Raw genomic sequence first — 26,367 nt, 5'->3', positions numbered from 1 at the left:
TTATGATTATAATCTGAACATATTTCGCATTCACAATCTCTCTATTCTTATTTCTGCAATGTCCTGTCCTTTTGTAAACTATATGATGCTTCAGGAAAAAAAAGTGACTGATTGTTCAATAATGACATCATCAGCCGCAGCCCTAAATCAAACTCTCCAACAGTAAATCAAGCACTCGACTCGACATTAATATCTCCTCGACATTAATGGCCCAATTTGAGTCCGGAGTACTTCTATTTTTATTCAAGCAAATGATCTGACGACTTGTAATCTGATTACTTCACTGCTGGCGGTTAAATAACCACGACGGCCACGTACGTGCAGCAGATGATGGATCATGTGCTAGCATCCGTCTAGATGGTGACAGACATGCGACCTCGGGTGACGAGACGCTGTGTCTGTCGATCCGTCTCGTCTACTCACCGGGCAGCAGCATCACGGCCAGCGCGGCGGCGGCGACGAACACACCGCTTCTCCTTCGTCCAGCCATGACTTCACCCCCTCCTCTCCTGCCGACACACAGAGACACACAGAACTCTCAGCACTTCCACTCGCACGCACTTTGGCGCCTGGAACTCAAATGTCCCTCAGCGGACATCATCTCTGCTTGGATGATGCAGAGAGACACCGGAGGGCCCGCAGGAGCCGGTCAGTAGTGCGGGTTAAACTTTAAAACCTGATGAATCGCTGACAGAAGGTGTGACATTTCCTCTCCAGTCCCAAATCCTGGGCTGGTTTCCATCTGGGGAGCCGGCCAAGTGACCTCAAACCAACGTGCTGCCACACGACGGCTCCTGGACAGGTTTTTTTTTTACCGTTGTAAACCCCCAAAAAAAGCAGAACCAGGTGTTTTGTTCTTCAACCTGAACTTGAATCCCCAGGTGAATCTAGCAGAGTACACACAGACGTTACCTGACCTTTGGTGTTTGTGTCCTACCTGTGCTTGTCTTGTCTGCAGATCCAGATGTGGACACTCCAAAGACCCGGTCCACCTGGGCTCAGACACTAAGCGTGTGTGTGTGTGTGTGTGTGTGTGTGTGTGTGTGTGTTTTAGAGATTCCTGGTGCACCCTGCTCCCTGTGGCCCCTCTTGACAGACTGCTCTGGCCAAGGGATCCCGCAAGGTTTTTAAACTGAGCCCGTCATCGCAAAAACACACACAAGCGCGCGCAACAAGCATTCATTAAAAAAAACACAACGCAACACAGGGACCACCTGAGGGGGGTCGAGGAGCCGCCTCGACGGGACGCCCCGATTGGCTGCGACTTTCTGCGACTCTGGACCAATCGCGGGGCACCGTAATTAAGGACAGGAAAAGGGAGAGGGAGAGGGAGGGGAGGGGAGGGAGGGGGGTCTTGGAGTGGAGATGGAGACGTGGAGAAATGGTTAACAGAAGTTGCCTCGAGTGATGTTTTTTTTCTTTTTTTTTAAATTTAATTTTAAAAAACATGGTTTTGAATCTGAGTCTCATTTGAAGTTAGAAATCAGAGTCCGGAAGTTTTTTTTGTGGCCGCATCATTGACTCTAGAAAAAACTTGACAAAGATGGGAGAGAAGTGACAGAAGAAAGAAAACATGAGGGAATAATGAAGGGGAGCCGAGGTGCCACATAAGCAACTTCTCAGAGAGAGCTGAGCGAGGGCCAAACCACAGCTTCTGTCCGAACCTGAACACACACACACACACACACACACACACACACACACACACTCACACACACACACACTCACACACACACACACTCACACGCACACACTCACACACACACACACACACTCACACACACACACACACTCACACACACACACACACACTCTCACACACACACACACACTCACACACACACACACACACTCTCACACAGGGACAGCTGGTCTACACATGAGGAATTTGATAATCTACAGTTTCCTCCTCACTTTTAACTGTGTTCAGGCTTGCCAGCCTTGTAAGACACACACACACACACACACTGGCAGCGTTTTTTTCTCCGTCTCTGAAACTGATTTATGATGCAACATCGGTACATGTACACTCAGTTACGGTCTCAGGAGGTTGTGTCCAGGCCGGTTGGCGAGGTGTTAGTAGTCCACGGAGACACAAAGAGATTTAGTTTAAAGAGGGGACACATTCATTTTTTCCTTTTTGATAAGTCATTAAAAAAGTCAAACGACAACGAACCCTGACCCCTGAAAACGATGGGACTATAAAATCATAGAAGTTGCATCGTAGATCGTCAGCCATCTTTAGAAATCCACGAAAGAACGTGACGGTGCGGTGGCGAGCCAACGAGCGACCTCCTTCTCATCGCGTGGTCGGCCTCGAGTTTCTGTATCGTCATTTGAAAACAGATTTGCCTCTGAGAGGACGCAGGGCCAACACAAACCAGGTGCCTGTGTAGGTGTAGAACACAAGAGCACGATCACGTATTCACACCACGAGGTCACGTCGTCGAACGTGTAGTTCGACAGTGGCCATTTCATTTTGGGTTTGAGACTTTCTCCAAGACTTCTGGAATCTGGCTGCAGGGATCTGCACTTCGCAGAGGTCAAACTTTGGGGATTTTTGAGAGTGTGACATTTTGACGACATCACTTTGAATTCTGGGAAATTGTGAGAGGCCTTTTTTTCCACAATTTAAAAAAAACAACACATTTTCTAAACAAAACTTTATCGCTGCACCTTTATCTTTTTTTTTTTTTAAAGAACTTCCACATTTTTCCGCAGGCCCCTTGTCCTGTCCCGTCGTGCCCCGGCCGAGCGCTCGGCGGTCATGTTAACACTGTACCTCTGTGTGTAATTACGTTTGTCAAACAGGTGTTTCTCCGAGACGACAACCCTACAATCCAGTCGCGAGCAGATTCGAACACGACGCCGCCGAAAACCATACTTAATAATTTTCTCTGAAGCCGGAATGTGAGGGATTCTCAGAATTCACAGACACCTGGTTTTTTTTTTTTTTTTTGTGTAAAAACAAAAAAGAAGCTTTATTTCAATATGGTGGTGACTGACATGGAGGAGGAGGAGGAGGAGGAGGAGGGGGCTGTACAGATAGGGGCGAGCTTGTAATCAGAATCAGCTCATATTCCACAATTTCTTTTTCTTTATGTACACGATCATGCAGGTGTTTGTGGGAGTCATTGTCGTCGTCACTGCAGGTCATCGTCATCGAAAAGATCCTCAAAGTCTGCAGGAGGAGAAGAGAAGAGGAGGAAGACGACGACGACGACAGGGAAAGAAAAAGAGAGACAACGAGAGAACAGGGGCGGAATTAGTCCCGACTGTTTTCCAGAAACATCCCACGTTCCCAGCTATAGATTATGAAAACTTTTGTTTCGATTGTACTTTGCAGACATGCCGTCCACGTTTCCCCTTCAAATACAGACAAAGAAAAATCGAGGCCTCGAACTGAAAAACTGAAAGATTCCACACATCACGAGACAAAAAAAAATAGTTTTGTTATATTAATTAAAGCAAGAATTATAAAACAGTTATATGTTATAAAACACATTTCAGATTTTCACCTTTTCTGCCTCGTATGAAACGTCAAATTAGACTTTGTGTAACTTTAAAGCCACCGAACGTCGGTTTCAGAAAACGTTAACAACCCCAAGTGATTTTAACGGGGAGACTGCGACTGTGTGTGTTTGCGTTTCAAAGCAGCTGACTGGCGAGGCGCCCCGCTGGGTTTCAGTCTTACAGCAGCTATAAAAACTCACTTCGCCGCCGTCGTCTTCATCTCTTTCTTTCACTCACCCTCCCTTTTAACAATCAGCTCTTTTTTCTTTCTAGGTCATGGGCTGCTGAGCCAGAATAGGGTTGTTTTTTTTCCGTTCTCGCCTGCAGCACAACGCTGCGAGACGCAAAAAACAGATTAGCTCAGTGTTTTTTCTCCCCCCCCCCCCCCGTGTTCGAGCACATTAGCCGGTGTTTAGCGGCCAAACGTCTGGATTTCTGAGGGTTCGTTTGAGAGGATGATGCGGTCAAAGCAACCGAAACTGCCTGAATGTGCTTTACACCAAACAAAGCTCCAACAGTTTCCAATGAAGATGTGAAGCAATGTTGGAATATATGAATGTCTGTTCCATTGGAAAGCTCTTCCTTGTGATATGATCCTGCTGCTTTAAAGGCTCATTTCAACAGATGGAGGTTGATGTTTTTCATGTGTTTGAATGGAAAGCTCATTGAAGGGAACTTAGAAGTTACACAAGTTCATGTTCCTGCCACAAAACTGCATGTAAACACAACCATGTATGTGTAAGTCCCTGACAAATTCAGTGGTCACATGGAGACAAATCTTTCGTTGGTTCCTCACAATTGTAACGACACGCGTCTTCACATTTCTCTCGTCAAGATATAATTAATAAAGAGGCAATTAAGTTTGTTTTTGTTTCCGTTGTTGCGTCATGTCACTTGGATTATTTATTATCTTTCTTCATTTTTTTCAGCCATGATGCTGATCAAAGTATTCATTCACAAAATATTAATGTTGAAACGCTGCTCCCTCACTACACAAAGTCGTGTTGACATTGGTGAAGGACGGGTGGCTGAAGTGCAGATAATATTTCAGGAAAGTGTGTGTGTGTGAGTGTGTGTGTGTGTGTGTGTGTGTGTGTGTTTGTTACCATTAAAGAAGTCAGAGTGCACTGCCTTTTCATTGGCTGCAAGGTCCATCAACAGGCCGCTGCTGCCTCCTGCCTGTTGACACGCAACAGTACAACTAGTTTAATACAGACAAACAGACACACACACACACACACACACACACACACACGTCACACTGACCATAAGTAATAAGGGATAAACAATCTAGAGCTGCAATAGATCAATCGACTGGAAACAAATATCATCATTCATGTTGACCATCGATTCATATCCGACAAAACTGTCAAACGTTTCCTGGCTCCTGATTCTCAAATGAAACAATTTGTAGCTTTTCTTTGTCTTATATGATAAAACTTTGGGGGTTTTTGAGAGTGTGACATTTTGACGACATCACTTTGAATTCTGGGAAATTGTGAGAGGCCTTTTTTTCCACAATTTAAAAAAAACGACACATTTTCTAAACAAAACGATCGATCAACTAAGAAATGACCAGTGCTTAGCGCAGCACTCAAACATATATATGAAAAAATAGGATATAAAATAAGAAAAGAAAATGTATTTCTCATGTTAATTATTCAATAATCAAACAGTAAGTTGAATGAATTATACTCTGAGCAATTTTGAATTTTTATAAGGCAGCGCCTCTGTATCTGACATGTCATCTTTTAATGAGCAGGTTATATAGAAAATGATATAACAATTTATTGTTGTGGAAATAGAAGCATCAAATAACTATAATGTAAAGTGTCTTTAAACGTCCGCATCCGCCCGGAACACACCGGCTGGTGGTTCCGACGCTACCGAGCTAACTGAATAGCATTAGCCGGTGTCGACCCACCTCGTCCAGGTCCACGTACGGTCCCGCTCCCTCCGGGAACATCTCGTCCACGGCCGGTTTCATTCTCAATGTGAGCGACAGTGTAACCAACAGTAAGTTTACAAAAAAATAATAGATACGTTATGTATTTTCGGTGTGAGGCTAGCTGAGCTAGCTCCTCGTTATCCGTAAACAAAACAACTGTGTGCAACGGTGAATTGTGTCCGACTGTCGCCGCTGGCGTCTTTCAAATAGTCCGCGTCTATCGCACCCACAGTAACACTGTAAATAAGGATATTACAGAAATGATTATCTATATTAACCATGTTAATACTCTACCTTATGAATTAATCTTTTTAGTTCAATCCAATTTTTCAGTCCAAAGAACTTCTGTAACTCTTTAAAGCTGTTACCAATAGTGAAATAAATTATACATATTTTTTAAATAAACTTTTTAAAAGTATTATTTAATTTTTTATTATTCTTTTTTTATTCTTTTTTAAAAATTTCAATTTAATTTATTTTATTTTTTATTTTGAGAAACTGGAGGATCCAGAAGAAAAAATCTGTGGCTATAGAGACTGTTGCTTATTTTCCAATTTCTCGAAAGTGGTTATCAAACTAAAGAGAGTCAAGAAAAAGACAGAAAGTTTATTTTTTTTTAGATTTGAAAAAGTAAGAAACGAAAATCAAACAATTCCATAGAAAACATTGGACATAAACATGTTTATTTTTGCCATGTCACATGAAGAAAGTATACAGTTCAATCCTACTGAAGTTCTACTGTTCTTTCCTTCACACTACCTCTGAATTCTACATGTATAATATGATAACACACACAGTGTTACAATTATAAAAAGTATCTTGTATTCTACACTTCTCTACTTGTATTCTCTTCTTCCTGTCAAAGTAACACATGCCTTCCTTTATAATTCGGTTGTAATTGCTCCTTCTCGATCCTCTCTCCCCCTCCTGGCCTCCTCCTGCTCCCCTTCAGTGTTCGTGTCCCGCGTTGGTCTCGTATCCCAGGGTGTCCCCGAGGGGCTGGTGGGCGAAGAAGGCCCGGGCCATCTCGTTGATGTGGTTGTAGGCGCCGATGGACTTGAAGTATTCCACGTAGTTCCAGAAGTCGGAGGTGGAGTAGGGCCAGTAGGGGACAGCCGGGGGTTCGTCGTATGGCACTGCAACACACACACACACACACACACACACACACACACACACACACACACACACACACACACACACACCAGGTTACACTCGGACATGAGTAACACTGTTGTATAACCTCGTCACATTCCACCAGCTATTTAATGATGATGTGTTTCAGGTTCAGTTCAGTTTTACTTTGCCCTCAACGTCTTTACACAACCTTCAGACAAAGGCTGCCAAGTGTAGATTACAAAACTGTAGACGAAGAGAGATGGAGAACAAGTTTTTCCTCTCGGGGGGTAAAAGAGCCACACATGCAGGACACAATGTACAACACACTGTACGACTGAAAACATTCTGGCCTTCTGTTGTTGAAGAATTTCATATATAGATTAAGATATATCTTCATGGTTGGATGAACTTATTGTCAGTTCAGCGTTCTGCTAAATGAATGTGATGTAATGTTGACGACTACTTTCATGATATTGTTCAAAATTGACAAAGGCTTTATAATGTTCTTACACAATACGTGGTCTCTACAATATTTAACAAATGTTGACTTTTCAGATTTTTTTTCGCAATTAAATAAGAATAATGTTATTATTATTATTAATTGCTATTCAATTTTAAAAATCTATATTGGTTGAAGTAAAATCCTAATTTTTCCTGTTAATCACACACAAAAAAAATCCAAAACATAATAAAACAAAGAATCAGGATAAAAGAGCCTAGAACAGACACAAATGGGGACAATTTTAAAATATCATAAATGGTAAAATGGTGAAAATAATAATATTTGAATAAATGTGCTAGTTTGACCTAATAGCAAAATATTTCGCATATTTATTGAAGTGACAGATGTATAGGAGAAAAGTGGTGGACCAAATATAATTTGAAAATAAAAACTTTATCACAATAATGTCTTACTTGCAGTGACATACTGTATATATATAGATATATATAGATATAGATACATATATCTATATCTATATAAATATATTAATTTACAGCGCTTTTGGTGATAGATCTTCATCAGGAAAATCGAAAGATTAAATCTAGTTTGAGTTAATACCAACAATTTTAAAAGGGGCACATGACATCTGAATTCATATTTACACATGAATTTGACTGATCAATGATCCCAGTCACCAAAACAGTTTGGGAAAGAGATGTCCTTTTGTTTGGAACAGAGAGAATTTCCACTCGTTGGAAATCAGGAAGGCCGGTCCATCTCCTCGACAGTGGGCGGCAGTGTTACCAGGGTGAGCTGGTTCACATGGGCAGCACGGATGAAATCATCTTTGTTACCTGCAGACTGACACTTGGGAACGTGTGGGTGTGGAATGTTGCAGTTGATCGGAGGTTTCCGCCCGGTTTCTTTACCTTCTGGCATAGTGATACTTTTTGCGTTTGCCAGAGACAGAAGGGACGGAGTGACCTCGCAGAGCTGCGGTGTCCAGCACAGACGCAGTTCAATAAACAATGCACTTTTCCTTTTATCATTTGGGGTTTTCACTGCTGATTGTGGTCATTGTCAGAAGAGACTTTTGTAGCGACAGTTTTTCACAGCAGACTGAGCAAAGACAAGATCAAAAATTAAATAACTGCAAAAAGCATCTCTGGTTTGGTATAGAAATAAATCAGTTATAAAAGAAAAAAATTGTTATTCATGTACAGTACCTCCTTCTGGGATGACTCTGGCCTCTGCAAAGGAGAAGAAGGAAGAGAAAGAGAGAGAGAGAGAGAGAGAGAGAGAGAGAGAGAGAGAGAGAGAGAGAAAAAAAAAATAAACATTCTCAAACATTCCACGGTTTTCCATTTACAAAGACTGGATTCAGGTCCGGAAAACTTTCTCCCAGAGGACTGTGGGATTCATTCTCCCTCCTCAAATATTATTGCTGACCATTCAAACACACACACACACATACACACACACACACACACACACACACAAACTCCTCTTTGTACCACATCGAACAACAAATGCTTCCCTGTCACATCTTGGAGAATCGTACATGATTCAGAGCCCATTAAAAAAAAAACCCCATCTGTACGTACATATTTCAAACTTAGTCGTGTGTCTTAACCCTGACATTTGTTTTTACTGTATTAATATACTGAACTGTAGTACGAACCATATGGAGACAGTGTTTTAAAACTCGAGTAAGACTCGGAGCTCACCGATGAAGTGACAGGCAAAGAGGCAGAGGAGGACGCCGATCCACACCAACAGCCTCATCTTTCCCTCCTGCAAGTGAACAACAATAAGTCTAATGCGTCCACGCAACAGCACATTGCTCTGAATCAATATATACTCAGTCAGCAACAATATCGTTCATAAGTATTTCATGAATCAGGGAGAGTGAAATCTAAATTTCGACAGATGTTTACCTGTGGATGATGATGATGATTCGTGAAGCCGTGCAGAGAGACGTGCTGCTGTTCATCTGCTGCTGGTCCACTGTGGTCTGTGGTGTGTGTGTGTGAGGGGGTTCAGCAGGGGAGGACGCACACACACACACACACACACACACACACACACACACACACACACACACACACATACCCAGTATTGACATAGAGAAGTCTTTCCTTGCTTTTTCCAGATGATTTTAAATATGTCCGTATACTTTTTGTCATTAGCTTTTTGTATTACTCTTTATAATAAATCTCCCTGATTAATTGGCAGTGTCAATTTGTTCAAATGTGTTAATCATTTTTTTTTGTGAGGTAAGATTCAGACATTTTTTGTGTATTTCATTTATGTAACAGGAATCATATGGAAAAATACTCTAACATAAGGATGTATGTAGGGTTAAAACAAACAAATAAGTGGAAACAGTCATTTGACAGAAAATTGATATCCACATTTAAAAAAAAAGGAAAATACCAAAATCCCAGCTTCTGAAATGTGATTTATTAAAAGAGTTTTTGTGTATTACATCTTTAATATACAGAGAACCCTCCCAAAGTTTTTTAAAGAAGATGCTTATGTCATTGTCTGATCCATTAAGGTATACATTATTGTTAATGATGCACTAATATGAGAATATGAAAAAAAGAATATTCGTGTCAACATTGCTACGTTATCTGAGTAATGAGTAACGGGCACATGGTGTTAATGTGGATTTTACAAAATCTGTTTAATCTTCAAAGTACTGAGCAGCTCATACAGAATTAAAATATTACAATATATTTTAAAAACAAACACTGCAGATGAAGCTGTTTCTCTTCAGTCAGCAATTACAACACGGGGAGAATAAATGGATGATATTGGAAAAACTTTTTTTGAATACAAAATGAAGGATGGATCCATTTGATTATTAAGTTTAATAATATTCAAGTGGCAAATCAACGCCTCATCATCCACAGCACAAAGAACCGGGGGTCTACATCGGTACCTAGTCGTCCCTGCAGCCCGTCTGATTTGTGAACTTCATCCTCGACAGGTCAATTCCTTCGCCGATCATCAGGTTCTTGGCGTAGCGAATCGTCTCCGGGGGCAGGATGCGCGAGCGGCCGAGGATCCAGGCGAAGTCGATGTGGAAGATGCGCAGGATGTCGGTGCAGGAGTACACGACGGACAGACTGGTGTAGTCGCTGGTCAGGACCCAGTACTGGCCGTAGGGAGAAACTGGGGGCAAAGGTCAAAGAGACGGAGAGGAAAAATAAGAAGGTGATGATGATGATTAGAAGCAGCAGAGTTTTTTAATTGATTTGCAATATAAATCAATGCAATACAATATAAAAAACCACTGTAAAACAGAACATCTGAGCAAAATTTAAATCCGAGAAAATCTGAACTAAAAATATTTTTTGTGTGATTATCTAATTCAAAGCTTTTATATTTAAGATCTGAATTTGTTTGAGGAAGCACAGTTACAGTAAATAAGTGTTTGGACAAGTCTGCAGGCTGAGGTCAACAAAAAAAAACAATAGCAAGATTTTCACAGTGGGGTCAACATAGTGGGATTTTGCAGATTTGGTCAAATAAAAATCTACATTCAGAGTGAGATTTAATACTTTAAAATATTGACGTGAGGCTTTCACAGACAGACTGACAGACTTGTTGTCAGTGACTTAACAAATGAAGTGAGGCTCCTGTGTCATGTATCGTCAATCGTGAGGAATGTAATGAAGAGGAAGGAAGCGAAGGCGAAGAGTTCTTACAATACGAGAAGCTGACTCCGAGCTTGGCGGGTTCCCTCGGGTCCCGGACCACGGCCGTCCCTTCGACCGCCCTCACCTTGTTCTTACTGAGACACACAAAGACAGACAGAGAAACCATTTCATTTTTAAATTCGTGAGGTGACGCTGTGGCCCCTTTGTCGAGACCGTTGTTGTAAGTGCGATTGAGTCAGTTCATACAGTCGCCCTCTGCTGGTCATTGGAGAGAATACAGGCAGAGGGAACTTTTTAATTTTTTTTTTTAACATTTGACAAATTAAAATCCCTGGGTACTCACTCCAGCCCGGAGTTCAAAACCCTGATGGTTCCATCTTCCCTCAGGGCGTAGTTTGCTTGGATGCACGTTCCTCTTTCGAAGGAGGCGGGCAGCCGCGCTATCTCGTACCACCGGCCCAGATACTGTTCACACAGAGAAGTTATTGTACGTACAGTGTATACACTGTTTATAGATATATATATATTTATTTGTGTGTGTGTGTGTGTGTGTGTGTGTTACCTGCTGAAGGTTGAAGTTGGGCTGCACCTTGGCTGTGGGACAGGGACCCCAGTGGTACGTCTGTGCTGACACCAGAGGGAGCAGCAGCAGGAGGAGGGAGGCGGCAGACATTTTTTTTCTTCAGGGGCAGAGAGGAGATTTATTTATCACCATGCATGCCAGCACTCTGTGTGTGTGTGTTTGTGTGTGTGTGTGTGTGTATGTGTATGTGTACGAAATAACTCAGAAAACAATTTTCAGAGATATCAAAAGCTTATATTGATCAGATAATGAAATTCCAATCAATAAGTAACGTCATGAAGAAATCACAAATGTTCTATTCGTGATATTTAGTCCTTCAATTGATGATGGCAAAAAAGTATGAACTGTAGCACCAAGCCGTCAGAGAAAAATGATTGTCCCCACACACAGTCTGTGTATTTGTTATGATGGTAAAGGGTTCAACTTTAGTGGTCACCGGGGTTACATAACTGACATCGTTACACTTTTTTACGTTTAGCTTCTGTTGTTCCCAGTACAGAGGTAAAGTGATATCATCTTTTGTCTCGTCGCAGGTCGTGTTGCCACACCTGTTCTTCCTGTTTCCACATAACACCTGCACCTTGGCACAGGTAAGTCAGCCACCTGTTTTTGTTTTGTAACCTTTAATATTATAGAAATGGCTACCGTTGTTGTCGTATTTCAATTAAATATTAATTTACAATCCTCACAACAAAGGATAAAAAAAAACAAACAAGTGGCAAAGTCTGGTGAGTCCAAAAATAATCACAGCTTTAAAGGAGTGTCTCCTAGAAAGCTGCAGTTTACTTTAAATTCCCACAAGTCGTAAATAAAAGGTTCTTACCTCAGGTGTGTGTGTGTGTGAGAGTGTGTGAGTGTGTGTTAAAGATATCCGGCCCTCAGGTGTCGGTCCGGAGCTGCAGCTCACTTTGTCTGAAGAGCTGGAAACTTGTCAGACAGTTTTCATCAGCAGAGGGAGGGAGGGGGTTCACGTCACATGAGTCAGCTCTTTAGTTAATTGTCATCATGCGCACATTCCCACACACACACCCACATGCATTCACACACACACACACACACACACACACATGCATACACACACACACACACACACACACACAATAGTGAGCCTACAGACACTGTGTGAAGTGTGTTTTCAGGCATTCAGGTCTTCGTCGCCATGGAAATAATTGATGTAGCCGTTAGAAATTATTTTAAATTATTGAGCGTGAGGCAAAACCAGGACTGTAAGTTCAGTGAGTTTTATGGTTTCCTTTTGTTGCCATGGTGATTTTAATATATTGTGGAGAAAGTTTTTTTAACAAAAAGTTCCTGGCGACCTTTAAGTGTAATTCCAGAGTTTACCATCAGGTGTCGCCAAAGTAAATGAAAACTGTTTCTGCCTGTACAGTACGAAGAGCTGCTGTCTTGTTTTCAGTTGATTGACATTTTAAAATGCTTATTGATAAAATCTCCCATGGAAACTTTTACATTATTGTGTGATAACTATGTTGTTATCTTTGATATGATCAAAAAGAAGCCTTCATTTGTGTTATGAACCAATTCTCAAGTGTTTTATATTTATATCTGTGTATAAGCATGAAAATAATGACCCCAAATTAAAACGAGTTAGTCGTTTCCTTGATCTGCTACGAAAATTCACTATTCATTTTACAACAAGCAAGTCTGAAGAATGAATGTTAAAGATACCGAATCAGCATCAAAGAAGCAAAAAGTTCTTTAAAAAGTATGATTCATTAAATTTTGTTTCAAGCCATTTGTTCTTCACCAGGAACATAATCCTGCTGAAGAAATACTATAATCAAAAATTATAGTCAAAAATTGTCATGATACATTTCTTTAGTCTATAATCTTATTTTCAATTTATGTGGTTATTTCCTTTTTTTTAAATAACTTTGAATGTCCAATATTCTTCAGAGATTTTATTCTCACGTATAAAGAAGACGAGACCAGACAGACGCGAGTCTAATAAAGATTATTTATTTCCAGTGTTTGTTGAGGGAGGGGGCATTGCACCGATGTTGAGATGTTTCACCAAAACATTGTCTCATGCAGTTTCAAAGATATTTCTTCTTCTTCTGTTTGACTCCCTGGTTTTAACCGGCCATGCGTTCGAACTGCACATGGTCAAAGGGAGTGGGGGGTGGAAGCAAAAAGTATAACGAAACAAACATTCAATTTGAATTGAGTTCAACAGGGGAAAAAATAATAATCTGTGGAATGCCTGTGAAATATTTTCCAAATTTAAAAACAGTAAAAAAAAAGAAAAAGAAAAAAAAAGAGGCACTTTTTTCTTTTTGAGATAAAAACACGTAAAAGATTTTTTTTTTTTTTTTTTTACATTTCGGAAATAAAAATCTACTGTACCCAAGCATTACATACCAAAGTAACAGTATTTCATCATTATTTCATTTTCAGTCTTTTATTTGATAAAACTATAATAATAATAATAATAATAATAACCCCTTCAGTCCCCTCAAGCTAATATCTGGCTGTTGTGACTGTACTGTGAAAAAAAAAGAAGAAACTTCCCACAGCACCCAGCTCAGAAAGCAGCCCCTCGACTAAACCCACATACTTCAAGTACAGGCAACAAAAAGAAATACATTGTTTTTTAAAAATGACAATATTGTCACAAGCAACTAGTGTTAGTCCGAGTAATACATTCTTCATACCGCTTATAAGAGGAAGAACTGAACCGTGACGATTCCGTAGTAACGACGTTTCCTCCTCCTGCGTCTCTTCTTCAGTAACAGTCGAGTCGACCGCTTCGTGTTTGTCATTAGTGCTGCGTCACAAACCTCAAGAGTCCGTCTCGTATCAGTCAGGGGTCCATCTCGCAGGAGGAGGAAGTCCGTGTTTTAATTTTCCAGTCGAGTCATAAAACATCTCTTCAGCATTGTTTTTGTTTCTTCCAGTAACAATCGTGTGAGCCTATAATACACAAGTATGTACATTAAAGTATGCTTCTGTAGAAAAAATATTGTTGTGCAGTAAAACCTCAGCTAAAATATCCACATTCGTACATTTTTCTTTTCTTTTCGCGCATTCATTCCGTTTCACTCGGGCCAGTTTTCACAGATACTGGTAGAAGCGCGAGCGGACGACTTGCGCCCCGGAGAGTTTGTGCGGGTGAGCGTCCGCCCCGAGGGAGGCTTTGTTCTTGCCCTGCGGCCCGCTCCCGTTGACGTGCTCCCCCGGCGGCGGCGGTGGCGGCGGCGGCGTGTCCGTGGACGGCGGAGGTATTACAGAGGGAGATACGTCCCGAGCCTCTGCGTGGTCGTCCTCGGGGACGGCCCTCGGCGCCACCTCGACGCACCGCTCCCTGGAGATCCAGTCCTCGGAGGAGCACCGGGGCTTGACGTTGTCCAGGGAGGAGAGGTCCGCCGCCGTCTCCACGCCGCCCTGCTCCCGCCAGTCGTTGATGACCGCCAGCTCGGCGAAGTCCCTCTGCCCGCCCATGGTGTGCCGCCGCCGGATGCTCTTCTTCTTGCCGCGGGCGTCCGGTGCTCGGCTCTTCTGCGTGAACATGTCGTCGGCCGACGTTCGTATCCGGAACTTGAGCCGCTCGGTGATCTTGAGGTGCCACGCCGCCGGTTCGGGACGCTCCGACTCGCTGCGCGAAGACGAGCTGAGGCTGCTCGTAGATCGGCCCTTCTTCATCACCTCCAGTACTCGGGACAACCGCGTGGACGACTCCGTCCGGCCGCCGCCGCGCTCCCCGCTGGCGGCTACGCCCTCCACCGACGACTCGCTGTCCGTCTTCTGCCGCAGGGACCACCGTCTGGAGAGGGTGTCGCACTCGATCATCCTGTGCGACGGGAAAAGGCGGCGCGCTTCCAGTTTGGGCGTGGCGCCCCCCTCGGCCGTGCTGCCGCTTCTCGCTTCCGTCTTGTCCTGACTCTGCTCTGCGCGCGGCGTGGACTGGCTGCTGCCGCCGCCCGGGGCGAACACCGGGAAGTCGCTTTCGCTGTCCGTCTCCATGGGCCGGCCCTCGCTGATGAGCTCGCTGCGTTCGTCGTCCGCCTCCTCGCCGCCCTGCAGCTCCGGACTGAGGGCGCTGGACTCCGCTCCGGTCAGAAACGTGATGGACGAGGTGGTGGAGTAGTCCGAGGTGATGGAGCTCACCTCTGCGCCGGCGGACGCCCCCTGTCCGATACACGCGCCCGCCGGCAGGTCTCCCGCCATCCACTTCTTCGGTCTCGACCGTGGCACCGACGCTCCGGAGCTCATGGTCCCGAGGTCAGAGGTGTTCTCGTCCAGCTGAGACGGGGGGTCGGACAGGGACGACTTCCCCTGAGGAGCTGCCTGGTAGCTGACGATCGGGGAGGGGGACGGTGGCGCGTGTCTGGCCTGCGTCTCCTTCAGGAACATGGAGTTGCGGTGCTCCCTCTTGGCTTTCGGCGTCAGCTCCGCAGTCCGCCCGTTCTCCTTCCTCTCCTCGCTCCGCGCCTGCTGCTTGGCGCCGAGGCCCGGGCGCGTCTCGCTCTGCACCTCGGTCTGGAGGAGCTGAGGGTGGTGGTGGTGGTTCGGCTTCTGGCCGGGGATCTCCTTCTTGGCGAACACGGCGTCCAGGTCGTCGTCCGAGCTGCTAGGCTGCGGCTTCTCCTTTGATTTCTTTCTTTTGCGGCTGGCTGCAGCAAAGATGGAGGAGACCAGGAGCTCGCGGCTGCACTGGTCCTTCCCTGAGCCCCAGGAACCCTGAAGAGAGAGCGAGAAGATGACAAAATTTAATTTTCTCATGCCGGGAATCACGAGGGAACATGTCAAGGACAACGAAATCCCTCCCCGCCCGCCTGGAAACTTGAACCTGTACTCCACCAGCTCCCATGAAGCACCACACACCAGACAAGTGGACAGAGAGAGGATCGTTAGCTGGTGGCATTAACAGGGAGAACATTATCGTTACCATGCCGACATTCAAGCAGAAGCAGCAGCGGGAGCTCTGGTGCGATGAAGCTGAAGAGAAGCAGCCACGCAGCAGCAGTGCAATGATGAAGAGCAGCTGCTTTATTGGCTAATGACACATTCTGGATTTTATTTGTTACTAAGCAGGTTTCATTTTCGAAGTGGACTAAGGGTTGTTTCATCCAAGTTATAGAACGTATATCTCCTTACTTGGGCCTTGTTGTATTTTAGCCATGCTAGTTAGATTTCATTTCCCAGGTTTTTAACATTTCAGCGTATTAAAATCAACTTTTCAGATATAACGTTGGATACTCTTTGCTGTCAGCCACCTGCATTTAAACTTCAAGATATTATTATTAAGATGGGCCTTTGAAATGTGATGTCAGGATTAGAGCTGCAACAGTTAATCAATTAGTAATCGACTACTTAAAACTACTTAAGACTACTTAAACGACAACTATTTTGATAATTGATTTTATACGATTCAAGTAGTTTTTATTGGAAAAAAGTTAAAATTCTCTGATTTCAGCTTCTTAAATGCGAATATACTATAGATATACTATATATATATATACACACACACACACATACATATATACATACATATATAAATATCTACACTTTTCACCATTTGATGACATTTTATGGACCAAACAACTATTCGATTAATGTACAAAATAATCCACAGATTAATCGCTTATGAAAATAATCTACTAATTACTAATCGATTAACTGTTGCAGCTCTAGTTTGCAGTCGTTTTTCTGTAAAACAAAAGTTGTGTGGACATTTTTCTTTTCTTTTACAGAAGCTAAATATTCTGTATGAATGTGGACGAGGTCCAAATCTCTGACATGCTGTCTCTGGTAGTCAAAGCTCCAAAATGGTGGACATTTGATTTCAGCGTAGTAAGTGCACAAAGTGTATACGGGAGTTTATCTTGAATACTATTTTTAGATCTAGTTTGACAATGTGATTTGGGTGAAACAACCTTTTAAATCTATTCTGTGGCAACTCAATCTGATCCTGGAGCCGTAGGCGACCGTCGCTGCTCGTCACCTTACCTCCCTCCATCCTACACTAGCAGCGGCCTGAGAGGATTGTTATCCCTGGACACACTCACACCCACCTTTGATTTAGCCGAGTCGCTGGTCGGTGAATCTGCGGGCGAAACAGAAGAGAGGGGGGGAACATGTCAGAGGATTTCAACACACCGATACAACACAACGCGTGAAAATGATTTGAGGAGGAGAAGAAGAAGAAGAAAAAAAAAAAGGAGACGAGAACCGTGGTGATGAGAAGAAGCAAGTGGCGGAGTGAGGGAGAAAAGACAGACAAGACAAGAGGACGACATGAGCAGACGACGGGCCATGCTTCACAGGGATGGATGAGCTCTGCGTTACACTCAGGTCCACGTCCTTCTGTTCCTTAGTGAGACTGAGTGCAACCGGAGCGGTGAACACAACGGACACACGTGGCGATGGGCCATGCGACACGAGGACGTACAGACGCAGAACCCTGTCGTCGGCTGCGTGCGAACTCTAAACGTCTCTGTGCTTGTTCTCCCTGGTGTTTGATAACCACATAGCGGTTTTGCTGAGTTTTGCTTTGAACGAAAGAGAGAAGCCAGATTTCTCAAATGTGATTCCGGACTCTTTTGGCTTCAAGAAAACCCGTCTGAAGACTTTCCAGATCTCCCGATTGTCTCTAAGGTTTATTTTGATTGTGTCGAAAGTGAAATTTTATTCTCCGCCTACGAAAAGGGAGCACTTAATCCCAGAGTTGATGGTTTTCGTTGGACGGCGTCAGCGAGTGACATTCCCTCCTCGGATTGTTTTATTTGACCGTTGCTCAGAGGCAATGGAGAGGTGAAACTGTTTCTTTGTTTCTCAAGGACGAAAAGCAAAATAAACTCAAAAACTAAAAGAATTCCTTCTTTCCTATGAGATTCATCGTCCGACTCTCTGGTTGGGATTTACAGGTTTAAGCAACAGGGGCCATGTCGGAACCTTGTCCGAGTAAAACTGCCAAAAACTGACTGAGAATGTAGATTTAAGTCAGTATTTATTAGAGATATTCAAATTCTAGCATCAAAAATACCAGATCTGGTGTCTGAGAATACGCAAATCTACGTATCCATACGATTCCACTGCTTTAAAGTAGTTTCGACCTGGATGGTCCAGGAATCGGGAAGGGAAAATGGTATCGGAACATTTCTAGTATCTATCTATCAGATAATATCTACAGAAGCATTTATATCATCGATCCCCCCACCGATGGAACGAATGGCTGAATATAGCGTGTCGGTTGCGGTATGTGGTGGTGGTGGTGACATGAGCTGCCATGACAACAGTGACACGGTGACGACAGAATGGAATGGAACCCAAAAATAATAAGACAAAATCAAGGAGAAGTGACAGGGGGGTCACAGAGGGGCTACTACATGGACACTACATGAGAAAGAAGAGTGTCAGCAGCAAGGAAGTAAAAAACCTAGAATCAGTCCTCACACTGCTCTGTAAATCATCTCTGACTTAAAATTTTGTTTAGTTTTTTTCTCTCTGTGTGTGTGTGACATTGCCAAGCCCCCCTATAAACCCCTATTACAGTACAGATGACGGCACAATACGCAGGCGCACGCGGACGTGTGTGACGTAGAAAAAGACCCTACCATTGCTATCTCTCCCGAGGGCGAGCTTGCAGGACAGTGAGGAGAGACAGCGGAGAGCTCAGACAGTAGCACCGGCCCGTGTCAGTTACACTCGGATAGAAAGACCCACCAAACAACCGACCGGACGCTGCACAGAACCGTGTAGCCACTTTCCTCCCCCCCCCCCCCCTTTTTTGGTTTTACCACTTTTTCTTTTTTCCTCTTTGGCATTTTCTCAAAAGAACTGCGGGTTCCTGCACACCAGGCAGCTACATTGCGGGCAACAGTCCTCCTTCTTCCTACAGTTCCAGCTGTCCATGGCGGACACTATAGAGTCCATCAGTGACATCACGGTGTGATAGACTCCGCCCACTTGGCCTGTGTCAAGATCAGTATGTGTGAATGCTGGGAAAGCCTCTAGGACACCCGACAGAGCCTCACTAGAGACGAGAGGAATCAGAGGTCGCCTTTCGCTGTAAAAAAATCATCTATTTTTCTCTGGCGTGGGAAAGAACATGCCGTGTTAGTGCAACAGTAGGCAGGATAAAGGGATGGAGGAAGGGGCATCGGACCAAAACAAGGTATTAAGAGGCAGGGGGATTATTTAAAAAAAGAGGAAAAGGACATCTAAGTCTTATTAATCCTTTAAAAAGACTTAAAATACTGAGCAGTCGGGGCATAGATTCTCTAAAGCAAATGAAAAACAATTTATTGCTTCCTCTGAGTGACGCAAGTAAATTGTTTGGACTCGTGGTGGTTAGCCATAGACATTTTCAAATCTAATGGCAACAGCCAAAGAAGCAGAGGGGGGGAAAGAAAGCTCGGGGGCCTTGGGAAGAAGAAGCAGCGTTATCACAAACATCCGTCAGTCGATTTGAAATCAACTCCACCGGTCTCTCTCTCTCGGAGCAGGAGGCACGGCAGAGAAAGGGCAGAGTAGAAGGTGAAACCCACCACAGAGTCGGTCTGCCCGAGGCAGCGCGTTACCTGATACTTCACCCTGCGACGTGGCCGTGCGGCCGATGTTGGTGAGGAGGTGGTCGATGTTGGGCAGGGGCTGCGACTCCACGGCGCTCTCGTACCGGGACACCGTCTGCGGGGGGAACCAGGGAACCACCGTCAACCAGATTCATAAGGATGGGACACGTCAACACATGTATTTGAAGCTAAGAATAAGTTTTTCGTTCCGACAACTTGAAAAGAACCCGTTTACTAATTAGCCTTTTTTTAAAATCTTTATTCCATCCGCCCAATCTTTATTCCAGATGCTGTTGCACATAAATACTAGAGATTAGAATTCTTAGAGTAGATTTCAAAGTGCAGTTCAACTTTTTGGCATGATATATCATCAGTTATATGTTGCTGGACACTTAACCATTGTTCTCATTATCATATTTGGTGTTTTTGATTTTTGTATTTGTATGTGTGTCAATGAAAAGTATTTTGAAACAAATTGATGATACCTCAAGTCAAACCTAAAACAGGATGGAGCAGAAACAAAAAAAAACAAAAAAGGATTTTGGCAGAGATGCCTGTACCCACCACTGGCTCTCCATTTCCATCTTCAGTGAAAAACCACTCATACTAGAAAGAAAGAAAAAAATAAAGCGTTAAGTTTCATAGTTTATATGCGAGGATCAAAAAAGAGAATATACGAAAAAGATCAAGACTCTTACATTCTGAATGAGCGTCTCCACGATCTTGTACTGGTCCGGCATGTGAGTCACCATGTGCGTCATGTTGTCCTCGGTGGTTCGCACCAGAGTGGGGCCGAACACGATGGCCAGGTTCCTCGGCTCCATCTGGAAACAAGAGAAACAAAGGTTTCTAAGTTTTACATTTCTGGCTTCCTAATCAAAAAAATGTATGTTGGTAAGAAAACATGAAGTGACCAACCTTATTCTTCTCTGAGTTGTCAGCCACGGTTTTTAGATGAGCGGAGAGGAACTTGAGCGTCTCGTAGTGGTGGTCCGGCAGCTCATGAAGCTGTAAGGAAACGGTGGAGACGCAGAGGTTAAACGGCACAGAAATACATTTCCTTTTTTCAAACTTTGGCCCTGAGAAGTGACGGACAGTGATTAAAACAAAGAGTGGAAGAACTGGGGACAGGTGTTGGACCGCACGACTTGCTTCTGACGCCAGATTTTGCTCTCTGATTTCTTTCTGTACAACTAAAAGATTTAAAACCTGAGCGAGTCGCTTGTAGGGGAGTGAATTAAATATGTCTCAAATTTTTTTTAGTTGTATTGAAATTGCGTGAACCAACAAACCACAAGCACCTGACCAATTATGAATTATCCCAAAGCTGATTAAAGCCCTAATTTCTTGGGGTGAAAATATTACAACTCTCCCATTTACAGTGGTGATGAATAAGATTGTATATACATAATGAAATTAATATCTAACAAAAATAAGTTACTCACCAGCCTCTTGATCACTTTGAGTCTCTCCACTGGGCCCTCGATTCTGTTGGCATCTATGAAGTCTGTGTATCTGTCTGTGGGTAGAAAACAAGTGTTTTTCTTTCAAAAAAGAACTTCCGCTGTTTTTCTAGAGTTGTAGTTAATATTTTTGCCCACTAGGTGGCATACAAGCGCCTTTGAAAGACAACGTACCGTTTGTGAATAAAGGCTCTGGAAGTTTGCGGAAGAAGGACTTGAGCAAACTGCTGATCACGTTGAGGTCCCTCCATTTCTGTAGAAACAGGAAAAATGAATGGAATATGATGCCGAATTTATTCAACCTGCAAGATAATTCCAGTCTTGCATCACGTTACATTCGCCCCAAACTCTTTTTGAGGACGTCCGGGAGAGTTTGATTAAAGCAGCGGATGAAGCGACACTCACGTCGTCCTGGATGTCGATGTCGTTCATGCCCTTGTTGTTCAGCTCCTCCTGCATGTTGGAGATGGCCGCGTTGTTCCCCGGGACCCTGTAGATGCCCGTGTACTCCAGCCCCCGCTCCTCCACCAGCTGACAGCAGACCTCCACGATCAGAGGCACGAACTGGAGGGCAAAATGAGGAAAGTGATTAGGTCGTTGGGAAATGCAAAGAACACACAAAGTACGTTGAAATGGAATCGGGGGCAGACCTTGTTCGTCTGTGCGGCAGGACAGTCGTCCAGCCTCACTCCGAACGTGACTCCAGGAGACGGCTTCCTCTCGAAAGGCTTCCTCATCAGTCCCGGGATTCCCTTCCTCCACGTCCCTTTGTCCTTGGGAGGGCTGGTGTCATCTGCACGCACGGTGCGAAATAAAGTTTGAATGTATCTGTAACAATTCACTGTCAAGAGACACTCAGTGATTACGAGACACCTCATTTTTTTCTTTTTCCCGATTCCCTACCTTTGTGCATGTTCTTCCTCTCCTGCTCAGGTTTGGGTGAGTGCTGACTCGTGGCCTTGGCCTCCCCTTTGCCTCCCCGCAGCGTCTGTCTGATGCTCAGCGACTGGCGGGACTGTTTGGGCGACTGCTCCGTCTTGCTGCCTGTCGGGCTGCGGCGAGAGCGAGACACGGACACGAACAGCGAATGAGCTTTTTACCGCGCAGACGCGGCGTGAAGTGTCAGGACCACCACCCTCCTCTTGTGCTCCCCTCCCCCTGCCCTTACCTCATCAAGGTGTTGTACTCCTTGATCTTCCTGCTGATGAGGTCATGGCTGGTGAAGGCCGCGTTCTAAAAAAAGAAAAGGGGAAAGGAAGGAAGGAAAAGGGGGGAGAGGAGCAGAATGGACATGAGACACAAAAGATGATGGGCAAGACATCAGGTCTTCAAACACCCTGACAGGATGTAACAGATCTTTATGTAACCTGCTGCTATCCGGTGACACAGGTAAGAACTGAGGAATTTAGTTTACCGTCATTGAGGAGCAAAGAAACCAGAAAATATTCACATTTAAGGAATTTTTCCCCCATAAAAACTATTTGAAACAAATAATCGATTATCAAAATAGTTGTTGATTTATATAGTCATCAATTACTAATCAATTAACTGTTGCAGCTCTAGTGAAGACATTCCCTCTGGGTGTTCCTGAGATATCACGTTCATGTGAATACGGACACGCAACCTGGAAACCAAACGCCTCCAGTGACGACCATCGCTGTCGCGGAGGCACAAAAACACTCTGAACGACTCATACAACAGGTCTGGTTCCCTCTTTACAGTTCTTCTTTGTAGGTCAGGGTTCTTCTTCTTACCTCCTCGTCCAGGTTGCCGTTCTCCTGTATGACCCGGATCCAGGCCAGCATGTCCTCGCGGTCTTCGGCCTGGAACAGGTACTCGCGGTCCGACGTGGTCAGCCTCAGCACGTTCTTGCGCTTGGTGTCGCTGTAGGAGATGTCGATGAGACAGGCCTTGATGCTGATGGGCAGCGGCTCGTCCACCGCTTGGCAGTTGGCGTGCGCCTGCCCCTCCTTCTTGTCCTTGTACAGGCAGAGGTAGTTGCCCCGCAGCACGGCGTACATCTGCTTCCACGGCCGCGAACTCCCGCCGCCACGCTGCTGAAACGAGAGTTTTACAAAGACAAAGGGACGCAGTTGAAGCCAAACCCTTTATTCTCTCTCGGTCAAGTCAAAAATGCTAACACTTAATCACCCTGTCTCGAGGACAATGTGACAACGGGGTCAGACTCGCTACTGTTTATAAACCGAGGTTAAAGGTCACGTAGCGCTTAGATAACGTGGCGCGCGAGTTACACGATGCGATGAAGGCCACTCAGAGACGGTGCACACACCTTGCCCTTGTCGGTGTTGAGCTGCTTGAAATGCAGCAGACCCTCCTTGGTGGCGTCACAGAAGACGTCCGACGAAGAATCCCTCCTGGACCCCGAGTCTTCCGACGACCTGTCCGTGACCGCCTGTGGACGGACGAGAAGACGACGACGGGGAGCGTTTAAAGAGACGGAAAGGTTCATTCCAGAAATATTGAGAGAAATTGTGACCAGAAACCTCATACTGGGTGAATCTCACAGTCAGATTTTCAAGGATATCCTGTATGAAGGTTGATGTAACTCGATAGAGATATATGACATCACCCTCTGAATCAATTATTTACCCCAAAAACGCCTGATGTTGCTTTTATATTTCTCCAAACTTCCTTGGAAGACGTTTTTATCTGCCGGGTGTGGACTAATGAGCTGATAAACCTGTCATATAGCAGGCGCCTCACGGAGCTGGTGAACAAACTTAAGTTTGATTAAAAAAACTAAAAAAACTATTTCGACTGGACTCACCTTCCTTAGACTTTTCAGACCAGGTATTAAAGACCTGCCAGATGGAAGACAGAAAGAATAACTACATTAGAAGAGCTGGAAGACAAATAAGTGAAGCTGTTTTCACAAATGAACTCAGGAAAATGTTTGCAAAGTGGTTTTCCGTTCACATATAAGGAACGCAGCAGGAGATTGTCCGAATCAGACGCGTTCACACCAACAGGAAAAATTTCCGGAGCGTCTGGTTGACGACAGTTCCTCTGTGGAAAGCAGAGTTCTTGATTTTCGTGCTGTATCCTCACATGGGCTCACCAGCACTTTCCCCGGAATTTTTTACAAGGGGGCTGGCAGGAAAAGTTCTAAAAATGTCTCAAGCTGCTTTCAGTGCATGTCTGAAAGCAGCTTAAGACGTTTTGAGAGTAATATGGACAGTGGTTCTTCCCCCAAAACGTGTTTTGCTTGTTTGAATTTCACCAAACTCATTCCTTCAGTCTTATGTGTGATGAAACTCACCCTCTTCCTTCTTCACGATAGTTATCCAGACCTTCATCGTACGACTTGGAGCGCTCTGTTTTTGTACCAGAATCGGACTCAATGATTGTGAGACGGAGAGAATCTATGAGGAGAGAGGTCAAACAATCATTTCAAAAAGTGTCCGTAAGCTGTAATTATTGTCACAGGTCTAATTTTCATATTAAAAAATAAATAAATACCCTGGTCATGTGACATCTGTCGTCGCATTAGAGGGCACGGGGAGGTGGGGCTGGGCGGGATGGTGGTGATGATGATGGGCGCTCCAGATATCAGGGCGGAGGCAGGAATGTCCGCGCTGTCCAGGTCGATACTGGCACTGGACGGTTCATCTGAGGACAGAGAAGCAGGAATTCAGCTTAGGCAAGAGATTATACTTATCCAACCACTTGGACGAAGAAAACCTGTTTTAAACTAATTTCTCATTGTTCCTCCGTCTCTGAACCGTTCTGTCAGAAAATTACAAAGAGTTTCTGGTGTTGAATCACCGTGCAAGGACAGGAAGCTTTGACAGCCTTGAAATACGAGTGTCAGGGCTTAGACGAGCTGTAGGTGACTGTAAACGAGAGCATGGAGGAAACACCTTTGTTATAAAGTCGGCTGTAAAACTGCAACAGCAAACATCATATTGCAAATTACATAATAATATATACAATGTCTAATTCATCTCTGCTATCTCAACTCGAACGATCACTCCAGCAAGCGGCTGTAAAGTGCCGCGATAAGAAGAGCGATGCAGACGAGAGACGCGGTCAAAATAAAAAGAGAAAAAGGGATGCCGTGTTTCTGTTTCTGATAAGCTGCCGCACCTTTCCTGCTAAACACACACACATGACGCGAGGTGAGTCGGCTCCACACTACACCATCCTAGACAGCGGCGTGTCATAACAGCTGATATGCAGTATCAGCGGCGCAGCGAGCCCTAAAAACAAATTAGAGACGAACAAACGATTGGAGAAGTGAATCGTATCTGCGGCCGCGGCCCAGGTGGTGACGCAGGCGGCACAGGTGAGGGCGAGGAATCATTCAGGCTTTAATAGAGAGAGAAAAGAAAAAATAGCACTTTGTATTTCTTGTTTCTTAGCGTTAGTTATGCACAGATCACCGCTGTGGAATCTGTGAAAACATCTCCCAGTGTCGCCACAGAACCTCTACAACCGCAAATACAGCACCTATTGCAGTGCACGTAATCAATGTGAAAAAAACATGCCTGCAGGCCTCTGGGACAATGTCAGACACGAGAGACGCTCTCATTGGCCGGTCATGAGTCACCGGCGACTACGCAACCGAGGATCTAGGTTGAGTTCAGGCCGGTTGGCACAGATGTGGGAGGACAACGGAGAGAAACTAGCTGAAATAAATAACTGGGCGACGTCAGCACTCGGCCGCACATCTGCTCTGCGCTAAATGTCTTCAAGTCTCTGAAACGGGACACGCGATTAAAAAGACTCAACAAGAATTTCTCCCCGTCGTAAACAAGAGCGTACGTGACACTTTGCATGCACTTGAGAAGTGGAGCTCAGGTCCCAGTAACAAAAGAGTTTTGGCAGACCCTAAACTTACAGCAGTTTGTTCCACTTATTGTGTGGAACGGTTCTACTACGAAGTGCCATGGAAGCGGATTTTCTGCTCTTATTTCTCCCGTTATGTCACAGTCCATTAGGGAGACGCTCTTGGGTTTCTCTCGCTGTACAATACTCGTATGAATATGAGACATTTCAGAGAGTGGCTGGGCGGGACGGACGGGGAACTATTGACTTGTGTGTGTGTGTGTGTGTGTGTGTACCTTGTGACTGTGT

General features: G+C 44.4%; 5 protein-coding genes across 11 annotated transcripts in view; all 5 read right to left on the bottom strand.

The window, feature by feature from the left end:
• Positions 1-1,686, bottom strand: part of and1 (actinodin1) — a 7,245-nt gene extending 5,559 nt beyond the window's left edge. Inside the window, exons 1-2 of the mRNA XM_035619727.2 lie at positions 938-1,686; positions 424-509 (exon numbers count right to left, since the gene is read on the bottom strand). Coding sequence (XP_035475620.1) covers positions 424-490 — 67 coding nt within the window. The 5' untranslated portion in view covers positions 491-509; positions 938-1,686. The remainder of the gene's footprint in view (positions 1-423; positions 510-937) is intronic.
• A 1,256-nt stretch (positions 1,687-2,942) lies between these two features.
• On the bottom strand, positions 2,943-5,648 carry cops9 (COP9 signalosome subunit 9). The gene is made up of 3 exons (XM_035619734.2): positions 5,438-5,648; positions 4,620-4,692; positions 2,943-3,181 (listed from the first exon to the last, which is right to left on the bottom strand). Exons 1-3 carry the CDS (start codon positions 5,498-5,500, stop codon positions 3,144-3,146), a joined length of 174 nt encoding a protein of 57 aa, XP_035475627.1. The 5' UTR covers positions 5,501-5,648; the 3' UTR covers positions 2,943-3,143.
• Positions 5,649-6,130: 482 nt separating this feature from the next.
• On the bottom strand, positions 6,131-9,077 carry otos (otospiralin). Its single transcript, XM_035619733.2, has 4 exons — positions 8,960-9,077; positions 8,750-8,816; positions 8,249-8,272; positions 6,131-6,597 (listed from the first exon to the last, which is right to left on the bottom strand). Exons 2-4 carry the CDS (start codon positions 8,805-8,807, stop codon positions 6,410-6,412), a joined length of 270 nt encoding a protein of 89 aa, XP_035475626.1. The 5' UTR covers positions 8,808-8,816; positions 8,960-9,077; the 3' UTR covers positions 6,131-6,409.
• Positions 9,078-9,470: 393 nt separating this feature from the next.
• apodb (apolipoprotein Db) lies at positions 9,471-12,230 on the bottom strand. The gene is made up of 5 exons (XM_035619732.2): positions 12,097-12,230; positions 11,253-11,370; positions 11,034-11,155; positions 10,739-10,824; positions 9,471-10,202 (listed from the first exon to the last, which is right to left on the bottom strand). Exons 2-5 carry the CDS (start codon positions 11,361-11,363, stop codon positions 9,970-9,972), a joined length of 552 nt encoding a protein of 183 aa, XP_035475625.2. The 5' UTR covers positions 11,364-11,370; positions 12,097-12,230; the 3' UTR covers positions 9,471-9,969.
• A 1,007-nt stretch (positions 12,231-13,237) lies between these two features.
• The window catches only part of LOC118291442 (rho GTPase-activating protein 21-like), a 65,027-nt gene continuing 51,897 nt past the window's right edge, over positions 13,238-26,367 (bottom strand). For 5 of the 7 annotated variants that reach the window (XM_047329756.1, XM_047329755.1, XM_047329753.1 and 2 more), the window contains 17 exons: positions 24,751-24,900; positions 24,551-24,653; positions 24,059-24,092; positions 23,561-23,683; positions 23,025-23,327; positions 22,439-22,503; positions 22,174-22,322; positions 21,921-22,063; positions 21,676-21,834; positions 21,445-21,523; positions 21,253-21,326; positions 20,726-20,815; positions 20,506-20,631; positions 20,372-20,413; positions 19,817-19,922; positions 17,309-17,340; positions 13,238-15,974 (listed from right to left, as the gene is read on the bottom strand). In XM_047329756.1, coding sequence (XP_047185712.1) covers positions 14,349-15,974; positions 17,309-17,340; positions 19,817-19,922; positions 20,372-20,413; positions 20,506-20,631; positions 20,726-20,815; positions 21,253-21,326; positions 21,445-21,523; positions 21,676-21,834; positions 21,921-22,063; positions 22,174-22,322; positions 22,439-22,503; positions 23,025-23,327; positions 23,561-23,683; positions 24,059-24,092; positions 24,551-24,653; positions 24,751-24,900 — 3,404 coding nt within the window. In that variant the 3' untranslated portion in view covers positions 13,238-14,348. The remainder of the gene's footprint in view (positions 15,975-17,308; positions 17,341-19,816; positions 19,923-20,371; positions 20,414-20,505; positions 20,632-20,725; positions 20,816-21,252; positions 21,327-21,444; positions 21,524-21,675; positions 21,835-21,920; positions 22,064-22,173; positions 22,323-22,438; positions 22,504-23,024; positions 23,328-23,560; positions 23,684-24,058; positions 24,093-24,550; positions 24,654-24,750; positions 24,901-26,367) is intronic. The other 2 variants (XM_035619725.2, XM_047329758.1) reach the window with 1 other exon arrangement.

This window comes from Scophthalmus maximus, chromosome 21, assembly GCF_022379125.1.
Source record: "Scophthalmus maximus strain ysfricsl-2021 chromosome 21, ASM2237912v1, whole genome shotgun sequence".
Taxonomy (NCBI): Eukaryota; Metazoa; Chordata; class Actinopteri; order Pleuronectiformes; family Scophthalmidae; genus Scophthalmus; species Scophthalmus maximus.
This window is presented reverse-complemented; position numbering and strand designations above follow the sequence as displayed.